At 36.5% G+C, this 10,818-nt stretch overlaps 1 protein-coding gene across 1 annotated transcript; it reads right to left on the bottom strand.

The window, feature by feature from the left end:
• Positions 1–1,114: 1,114 nt before the first annotated feature.
• Positions 1,115–5,358, bottom strand: LOC135691726 (uncharacterized). Its single transcript, XM_065209682.2, has 2 exons — positions 4,717–5,358; positions 1,115–3,110 (listed from the first exon to the last, which is right to left on the bottom strand). Exons 1-2 carry the CDS (start codon positions 5,024–5,026, stop codon positions 2,527–2,529), a joined length of 894 nt encoding a protein of 297 aa, XP_065065754.1. The 5' UTR covers positions 5,027–5,358; the 3' UTR covers positions 1,115–2,526.
• Positions 5,359–10,818: the final 5,460 nt, after the last annotated feature.

The following is a 10,818-nucleotide window of genomic DNA, read 5'->3' as shown; positions in this document are numbered from 1 at the left end:
GATTCTCAATTTCTGTGTCTAGTCAATGTTTTTTTATCCACGACACACTTTTTCATGCAAGAAATACGATGCCTACCACCAACTCTGTGGCCTGTATTCAAAACAAGTCGTTCTCATCTAAGTGTCTTCGTGATTAGGAATCAAATAAGCACTAAGAAAAATGTTTCTCAATTAAACGAAACATATTTATTCGTTCATTATGAAAACTGGGCCTTTTTTTGACCAATTAGGTGAAATTGAAAATTTTCCACGGCACACCAGACAAAATCTCACTAGTGTGGTGCATCAAAGGGGAATTTAGCCAATTAGATTCAAAATATCACAATCTACATCTAATTTTTAGTTTTCATGAGATCACAGAGTTTTTGAAGAAAACTTTGTGCGAAAATATTTTGCAATTTGCGGTTTCAAAATTTTCAAATATGCAGTGACAATCAGGAGATACATAGGAATTTAAGACGTTATCAGCAAACTTTTGAAAATGAATTTCTTTTTGGTAGCCTTTATAAACTATAGTATTTACTTTTACGACAAATATTTCCTTATAATATAGCTTTTCCGTAATTTCCTATGACCTTTTACGGTCAAACGGCCAAAGGGAATACACTCATTTTTTATAAGAAACAAAGGTCGATGTTGAATACTCCAGTTTCTTATTGTTCTGGATATTTCAATACTCACTGTTTCTTAAGAGTTTCTTAATTATGATGTCATGAATGATGTTATGAAATGTTCGTGACCTTTTTTATCACGTCGAGAGATTCGCTTCCGTTCTGACGCTGTATTTAGACGTGGGAAGTATATTTTTATCCCTTGTGTCTTACGTTCTAGGCCAACAGGGCAGTCTTGTTCTTGGATTTTACAAAATTTCGTTGTTCTCAGTTTCATCACGATTTAATAGTTTCTTAGTTTTTTTTGCTTCAAGTACTGAAGTTTCTTAATTATTTCTTCAAGTCCAGTACTCGTTTCTTATAGCCAGTTTCTTATAAAAAAATGAGTGTACAACGCCTGCAAACGTTGCTGCTTCAATCAAGTTGTCACGTAATCGCCATTTGTTGGCTCCCATGATGCAAATCCGGAAAAAACACAGGGGACACAAGTCAAAATACATATATTCTGGACTTCAAGAACTTTCTGTAAAAATAATGATACATAATAAGCATTTTGCTTTAGGTGAGCCATTATAGTTTATACATTTGCATATAGAAATTAACTTAACTTACAATGCGAGTAAATCATTACAAATTTAATAAAATGCTCCATTAAAGATTATTTAGTCAAACAGAATAAATTTACAAAACGGCAGCAATAAAATCCAAAAAATAAATTACCCTTTCAATTAACAATTGCATCCTAGCAAGCATCACAAATATTATCTTCAGCAGTCGAATTATAAAGTGAATGATGAAACAGTCATAAAGTTACATGAAATAATGTTAAATTGCTAAACTATTTGTGTTAGTATACTGTCTTGCTCTCGTAAAATCAATGTCTTTAATCTACATGAAAAGTTAAGATACGTGACGATAAAAAAACGATGAGCTTGTGAGTTTAGCTTTACATTGAAGTTGTAATATGTGATTTATACATTCATATACAAGGTGTTCACAATATTTATCAAATGTTAAACATGTGATATCTACACGGCTTATCCTTACGAAATTTGAATCAAACTGAGTCGAAAATGTCATTCAGGGGATGTGGTGAAGGAGTTGTTGGGGTGCATGCTACCTTAAAAACAGTTTCCAAAAGAGGAGCTGTGAAATTTGGGGAATTGCACAGTTTTCAGAGAGCCAGGTCTTAAAAATTCAGCAAAACAAAAATTGCACGCCACATTGACGTGACCATCATTAGGCAAATTCAATTCATCTTCAACTGAGCAGGATAGTCGTCTTTATCAGGTCACATGGAAAGGGATAAATAAGCTGAATCGAGCTATATGGACAATATGTTTGTTCTAAGAAAACCACGTTTCTAACAAAACACGATCGCACTTTTAGATGAAGATTTCTCACGTCACTGTTTTATTTGTGGTTTTGAGAGTGCTGATGAATATATTATTCATCTTGCATGCATTTATTAACGGTTACCAGTGACAGCAATATACAGCTAATTTATGCATTGGATAGAGGAATCGAGGATTTGACCTTCAATGAAAATACTGAATTGACTATTTTCATGGCCTAACCCTACCTTACTAAATTCACTAGAATATTTTAAATCGAGCAAAAAACGAGCATCTGAACTAAAACGGTCAATTTAATTTTATTTTATTTAGCTTTTAATGAATCTGTTTTGCTTTTGCTTGCATATAGTCTACTAAATCTACAAATATGTATCTCATCTCAGTTTTAAACCAGTTTCAATCAACACAGGGAATAGCCGTGCAGCAGTTACCAAAACCTAGCAGGATTTGAATTTACATCTGAATTAATGCTAAATTTATGACCGCCTCCATGAAGCATATATATTTATTTACACAGTAAAACTAAATCAGAGTACCTCTTCTGAAAAATACATAGCAATTTATGCAACAACCTGAACTCGCAGACTACTGTTGCTTTGAGTAGGAACTTTTGCTTGAGAAAGCGGGTAGTAGCCGGGAAGGTGCTTCATATACTGAAATGGAGTCTGGTAGTATTGTGCGTGTAGGGCGATCCTCTGTGCCTTTAAGTGCGCTTCAAAGCGTGCAATTTCTTGGGCAATCATGTAATTATGTGCTTGCATCCTTGCAACAGGAGCATATACCGGTGTCGGCTGCCAATATGCTTTTCTTGCGTAATCAACATTGGCGATTGGTTTTGGCGGGTATCCTGTTGTAACAGCGGTTTGCGTGTACGGGACATGCACAGGAATCGTGGGTGACCTTCTCGATACAAACGACTTTGCAGTTGGCGAGAGCCTGTTTGGATCTCTTGCCTTCACGCGATCACTGGGGCTATTTCTTGCAGATACATGAGCTGGCTTGTCTTCTTCTGGCTGCTTCGCAGTTATGCTGTTGTCTGTTTTTAGATACTTGTTCTTTTCAAGAACGGGTTTTGCGTACTCTGACATTGAATTCACATAATCATCCCCTTCGCGATAAATTTGCGTCAAAGAGCCATGTTGTCCTAGAATTGTAAACAGAATGATTAAAAAGAGAAACAACAAGCAGCTGTATTTTCTGTATAAAATAATTTAAAAACCACAATGGAGACGTATATTGGGCAAAGATATCCGCGAAAAAGTCTGTTACAAACATCCGTAGTGTGCGGTTTTTAGCAAGATAGGAAAAGGCACGCAGAAGCAGAGAGAGGAGTACCGTTTTGTTATCATTGGCAAGGAAAGTTTAAGGGCTTAGGTGTCTTGAAAATCGTTTATTTATAAAATCTAAATACAAGGAAGGATTTAATAGCACAGTATGTCTCTACTAGGGTATCGTTTTTCAATGAGGTCACAACGGAAATGTTTGTAGCCAGATTTCACACAACGGATTAAATTCCAAAATGATTTCCGGGCTTTTCACAAAGAGGCTTATGCTTATCCAAACATACATAAAGCTATCGTGGTCAAAATTCTATCATTGTAATTTACCTTACACGTATATGTGTTGTTATTTGACAAAATATTTCCCATTCAAATTTTCTTTTATTTGCACTGAAGCAAAATGTGAATAATGGTACTGAAACAAAACTAGGGTAAAGGATCTTGGAGAAAAGCACCAAAAGATAAATATAATTTTCAACAGACAAGTTTGCTGTTGAAAAAATATCACTCTGAATAAAAAAAATTGGTCTTTGGCACACGGGCTAGCCCCTTGAAAGAAACAAGTGACCCAGAGGTCAGCCTAAGCTATCCTGGACACAATCAGACCATGGGATACAAATTGTGGGTGTTTGCACCCTAGTAAAAAATGTACAGGACTCCGGGTATTACAGGACACCATCTTTCCCCTAAGGTCAAAAAGAGGCACACCTATTAAGCAATTGGTTGAATCACCCACAGTCATCCAGGAAACATTAATCAAATCGAAACTGAAAGTTGACCTAACTTTAATGTGCTGTCAAAAAGCTTTCACTTTACATTATCTCTATGCTTCTCATACACAATGGTTTTATTACTCTGGAATGGCTTTAAAAGGTCGTTTATCCTTGATTAGTTGGTTGCATTGGCTATGGCAAACAAAAGATTCGCGCCTGGTTTGAAGGGTTTCCTCATACGATATGACGTCACGTCAATGAGGAAATGCGATATTCGAAGGCGCGTTTCCTTAAAGCAAACCAACAAATCGTCAATGATGGCGCTTCAATATAATTGTAAATCGTGGGCTTGAAATTGTTCTAGGCTATGGAATGCTTTCATATCATTCAAGTAACAGGTTTCATCAAAGTTAAATTAAAAAACTGGTGTGTACTGGTGTTTATTCACCTTTGGCAATTTCAAACATTTGACAAAGGCAAAACGCTTTCCGTTTTAAAAATTTGTGCGATAACGTCGTAACTGATAACTCATTTCAAAGGAACTTTAGACCCTAAAGTACTATCGAAAATTCTCAACAATTGGTATAAATTTTTTAGAACCCCCTTCAAAGTCTAGAGGGGGGGAGGGGGGTAATTGAGAATACTGTTCACATGGCTCTTGGTAGGAAGCCTCTCGTGAGTGATACTTGAAAACAAAACAGTCAGAGAAATTCAAGATATTTGATAAAATCATAAGATCAAAACAAGACAAAATTACCTATTCTGTAAGAAACCTCCCGTGGATCTATCCAGACATCGAGTCGTGAAGGTAAACTTAACTGCAACATTCTAACATCTAAGCCACTTTCCTCGGCTGCTTTCACAAGAATATTATCCAGTTGATCACACAGAGAAATACAACGATATGCGCTTCCTTTGTTGGGATGTTCTGGGTACCAATGTCCTTCAAATTTCTTCGTAAGTAATGCAACTAGGCTCTCGACAAACTCTTCCGTGTTTTTCAGTTTAAACTTTTTCACAGCAAATGAAATGATAAACTCGATGGCAATTCTTAATTCTAACTCCATCTTGTTTTGCTCATGAACGTAAGCGAAGGTACCTCCGTTAGTTTGCCTGTATGGTTGGTAATTTCGTCAGAAAGGGTAACTAAAACTCTATCCTGTTGTCAACTCTTGTTTCTACGTATTAAAAACACACCATCTCATTTCCTTTTAAACTAGTCTGCTGTGTTTATCCATTTACAAAGGCTTCCTATTGTCACACAAAAGCCAATCATAGACCGATTATTGTTCGGACCACGCGACGAGGATTTCCTACTGCATTTCACCAATCAAATAACAGAATGAGAACAAAAGGTTGTAGAAGTGATCGCCGGTAGACATGCGGGCTTTGATGTGCCTTTTGTTTCGATTCCATGCTTGTTGCACGTTGCTTACGCACCAAGTGGTTTTCTATGGCCAGTTCAACAGCGACTCAATCAAGTGTATCACCCCAGTGCCAATCCACCTGTCGGGTCTTTTCAAAACCTAACCCGCTAAACACGCGTGGAGAATAATGTCTTAATCAATAGAGATTGTTCATCGGCTAGGAAAATCCTTTGATATCAATATACATTGCGCCAATTTCCTTTACATGTAGTAATGTTAATTTCAAATGTGGACTAATTTGCATGGGATGATAGCGAAAACAGGAGAGATGCACCTGGCATCACCAAAGACCCAATCACACAAGCGAATTACTCTACAAAACTATTCGTCATTTGAATGAGAGTACTGAGAGGTTATTCATTTGAAATGTGCTCTTTAAGGAAATCATTAACATTTTTTCAATATAATAAACTCGGGTTTACATACAGAAATCAGAATGGGTGACCGATATCTTGGTTACCATTCCTAGCAACAACGGCGGAGATTATCTGGGCTTCGGGGGGTGGGGCCTTTTGGCATTTTCCCCAAAGTTCTATGTTACTTGGAAATTTATTTCGAAGACCAGATATTTTGACCCGCCACTCCCTTCATCTGCACTCTACAGTATATGTATGACAGGACAGAGATCGATCAATATGGTTCAGGACATTTTAAACATGATCACTGGGGAATGATCACCATGATAGGGCTATGATTAACAATGATAGGGTGATTGCAACTACACGGCCGCATTATTAGGCAATTTTTGCCGCGCGTGAGGTGAGGGGCTTTTGACACACCCGAGATCGGCTCGAGATCTGGTCGAAAGCGGCCATAGTCTGCAAACCGGTTCATTTGGACTTAACTTTCTCACATCCTCATGGATACAAAATTAAAATAGAATGTTTTGTGGTTGAAGTTGTGCCGACCAAATTGTCCTTTTAGACAAAACTGATCTTAAAATGATCGACGATAATTTTGAGGAAAATGATGCCACCTTAAAGATATAAGCTTTCTAAAAAATAATAAAAGATTTGAAGATATTCTACACAACTATCAACATCTTGTCAGATAAAATTACTTCTGATTTGTAACAAAATTCATGAAGGGTCGTGCAATATTCAAAAACATTTATATTCTTGTCATACATATTATCAGTAGCGGATTAAAGGGGGGCAACTACGGACAGCTGCCCCCCTTAACAAGTTGAGGCAAGCCTGGCACCCCTTTTTGGAAATTGTGCACCCCTTTTGAAAAATGAGAATCAAGTGAAAAAATTTCTGAGACCGGCAGGTTAACTTGCTTCCAGGAATACCTCAAAGTGATGTTGTTTATTACGAAAATGGACCTGAAATTTTCAGCGCCCCCACAACCAACTGCCCCTCCTTCAAAATTTATCTGGATCCGCCCCTGCATATTATAAATATATCAAAGTATCTTATCTGCTTTGCATAAAACCCAGAACTTCAAGTTCGAATTAGCAATAACAAAACAATACACGGTTCATATGTAACTTATACAACATAAAGGTATAAATAATCATTTTTGAGGTCTCCTACTTCCTGTTTTCCATTTCTTCAAGTTCCTGCTCAAGGAATTGTAAAACCTGGTTGCTAAAAAAGTTGGAAAAGCCTGAATTCTAGCATTGAATTCTTTTTGAAGAATTGTGTGATATTTTCTTATAACATGCATTTCAAAAAATGAACGCTTTGAAATTTACCCCTTTTATCAAAACCCATCTCCTTTTTCTAGAAAAAAGTGCAGCAAACGGATTTGATACCGGAAAGTTATCAAATAGGCGTTTTATAATTGAGGTTTTATCCACAGGAATCGAAACTCTCCAAATATATCTGTGGTTCTATTTAATGCAAATTCTAGAACTCTTTGAGGCTCTCCAAAGAGTTCTTACGAACTATATTTTAGAATTTTCAACTCTAAACTCATAATGCGAAGGAAACCCTTTCTTGAGCAGGAACTTGAAGAAATGGAAAACAGGAAAGAGGAGACCTCAGGCACAATTATTTATACCTTTTTATTGAAGAAAACCCAAAAAAGTTGGGCTGACTTTCCATTAAAGACAGGCAATCATCTCCCAATATACAGCAAGAAGCCGGTGTGTACAAAACAAAGCTATTGTTTCGTATATTACGAAAATATATTTTGATGACGTAGGGCAAGCCCTCATAACCGCGATAAAATTCACAGGTTTATTCATACTTCGTGGGAATTATAGAATTATTTCTTTAATCGCAATTAAACACACGTGTTTGCAAAGTATAAACTGGTGATTGTCTATTTACTTGAAATTCAGTCATTTTATTGAAAATGCTGACAAAAGGCCTGCTGTTAAGGCATTGTTGACAAAGAAGACAGGTGCAATTCGTGCAAATGTTTAAAGTACGTTTTCATAAACATCACCAAATCAAAGCAAACAACCCTGACGGTACAATACGATGATATCAAATATAATATTTTTCATAGTGTATTTCTAAAGTATTTTCCAAGGTTGATGGAGTGCGCGATGAAAACAACAATTGGATCATTCCTGCCATGCTTGGAGTCAATAAAAAATGCAATCTCTCCTGAATCGCTTCATGTTCGTCAATATAACTGTCTGCAGTATTGTCAATCTAACAGTTAAAATAAACGATTATCATTGTCATAATATATTGTTATCATATATTGTCAATCTGGTTTGCAGCGGCAGTTCAATTTTGTCTCCTTTGTTAATCTTTTAATGAGCTCTCTTGGCATCTTCGGCAATTCCTGCAATTCATTCTTCAAAATGTGTGACTCTCTCTCCATCGATCAGCAACAAAAACGGTATCTCATTTCTAAACTTTTCAGCATTGCCATCCGTACTACGACTACATATTTTGTTGCGAAAAAAAGCCATGGACAAATCCGGAATAACATCCTTTTTAACTTTAGTTGTTTCATTGTTTCTCAGTTTTTCCTTTTACCTTACGATTGTTATAGTTTTTTTCTTGTAAAACCAGGCTAGCCAAATGCAAATTATCTTGTAACAGTGAAATTTGAAATTGTAGTTTAAGTTGAATTGAAAATGAAATGTTTCCATTATTATAATTATCATTATTATTATTATTATTATTATTATTAAGACATGGGTGACAGAGAATCTAGACAATGTTGTTTCAAGCTTTGTTAGACAATGGCTCGAGCTGCCAATAAGTGCTTCACTAAGTAGCCTCGTCATTCCAAAATCGAAGTTTGGCATCAATCTCATTCTTCCATCTACCAAGTTCTTACAATGCCAAACAGTTATCCGCAACTCTTTAAGACTGTCCCCAAACCAAGAGATTCGCTCTTTATGGAAAGACTCTAGCACTGGTACAAACATACAATATGACGTTTATCGCAACACAAAACAAGTTCTCAAATCCATCCAAAGTGAACACGAAAACCGCATTGAAAACGTTCTTACATCTCAAGGATTTATTATCTCGTGCATCTTAAAATTTGCTTCTAAGGGAACTAATCAACTTTGGTCTAGTGTCCAGCAAAAGTTACCAAAAAACATTTACAACTTTACCATCAAATACCTAAACAACACTCTTGCCACTAGAAAAAACCTCTGCAAATGGTCAATTACTCAGTCATCTGCCTGCTCTTTCTGTCTCCAATCAGAATCATTACAGCACATAGTCTCTAGCTGCAAGAATTATCTTGAACATGGTAGGTATACCTGGAGACATGATTCTGTACTTCTATATTTGGCTAAAATCCTTTCAACACCTAGAAACAGCTCACTTTACGCCGACCTGCCTTCATTTCTATCACCTTCTTTAATCACAGGCGACTCCTATCGACCAGATCTTGTCTTCGTAACTGAAGATCGAATCCTCTACATGCTAGAGCTTACTGTTGGGTTCGAAAGCAACATCGACGAAAACAGTACTCGAAAAGCTAGGAAATATAGCGACCTTATCAAGGAACTGAGCCCTGCCTATAAACGTGTTACCTTTGTTAACCTTTCTATGAGTGCCCTTGGCATTCTGGGAACCTCATCTACCTCTCTCTCTGACATGCTACACCAACTTAATTTTGACTCAAATCAAACTAAATCCATCTTGATGAAACTCATGAACATTTCTATCCGCTGCACCTACTATATCTTCTGTCGTCGAAACAAACCATGGCTAAGCCCCGAACTAATTGACTTTTAAATGTTGTAATGCAGATAAGCCAATTATATGATGCCTGTAAAAGCGAGTCGTATAATTGTAAATTTAAAATGTATTCAATGAAAATGAGATGTTTAAAAAAAAAAAAAAAAATAATAATCCTCTCAAAAAATCAGTTTGGCCTAAATCTACAACTGCCTTCTATCAAATTTACGCAATGCCAAACTGTCTGTCGCAATGCCCTAAAATCTTCTCCTAATATTGACATTCAAACCCTATGGAAAAACACTAGTCATGGCACGAACCTACAGTACGACATCTATCGTAATACTAAAGAGGTATTAAAGGCTGTCAAATCAGACAACAAAGAACGTCTCTCTCAAAACTTACCATCTCAGGGAGCTACAATTACCTTCCTACTGAAACATTCACTGGAAAAGCTGAACTGTATTTGGTCAAGTACACAGAGCAATTTGCCTAGTAAAATCTTTAACTTTACCATCAAGTATCTTAACAACACTCTTCCAACTCGTAAAAATCTGCTGAAATGGAACCTTAGTCAAACATCTGACTGTGAATTCTGTCTTCTTCCAGAAACACTTCTACACGTTGTTGCTGGATGCAAAGTGTACCTTGACCAAGGCCGCTATACTTGGCGTCATAATTCTGCATTAAACTTTCTAGCCACTTCCTTCCAAGCAATAAATGGGTCTTCTCTCTACGCAGATTTACCAGGCTTTCTTTCCCCTTCTATCATAACTGGAGATCAACTACGCCCTGACTTACTTCTCAAAACTAAGGAAAACTGTCTGTACGTTTTAGAGCTAACCATAGGCTTTGAAACAAATCTCAACTGCAATGCTGTCAGAAAGTCAGAGAAATATGCCACCCTCGTATCTGACTTAAAACGTCAGTTTAAGTTAGTCTCGTTTGTCAATCTTTCCATCAGTTCACTCGGTATTTTTGGCGACTCCTGCAGCTCATTCATCAACATGTGTGACTCTTTGTCCATTGATCATCAACAGAAACGCTACCTCATCTCCAAACTTTCAAGCACCTCCATTCGCACCACATACTATATATTCTGCTGTAGAAACAAAACTTGGACTAATCCAGAGCTACTCCCCTTTTAAGATTTTTATTTTTTTTTTATTTTCTCATTACTACGATGTAATAGTTTTTATTTTGTAAACACAGGCTAGCCAGTTACAAATTACCTTGTAATAGTGAGATTTGTAATTGTAGTTTTAACTGGAATTCAAAATGAAAATTTTCCATCATCATTACTATTATTATTATTATTATTAT

This window comes from Rhopilema esculentum, chromosome 13 (genome assembly GCF_057945365.1).
Source record: "Rhopilema esculentum isolate cy_ngs chromosome 13, ASM5794536v1, whole genome shotgun sequence".
In the NCBI taxonomy this organism is placed as follows: domain Eukaryota; kingdom Metazoa; phylum Cnidaria; class Scyphozoa; order Rhizostomeae; family Rhizostomatidae; genus Rhopilema; species Rhopilema esculentum.
Note: the sequence above shows the minus strand (reverse complement) of the source record. Positions and strands in the feature narration are given on the sequence as shown.

What these genes read in the sequence shown, in the direction of transcription:
- LOC135691726 (XM_065209682.2), bottom strand. Translation starts at nt 5,026, where the DNA reads ATGGAGTTAGAATTAAGAATTGCCATCGAGTTTATCATTTCATTTGCT. An exon ending in GGAGGTTTCTTACAGAATAG is followed by an intron (nt 3,111 to 4,716) that starts GTAATTTTGTCT and finishes TTACAATTCTAG; the next exon opens with GACAACATGGCTCTTTGACG.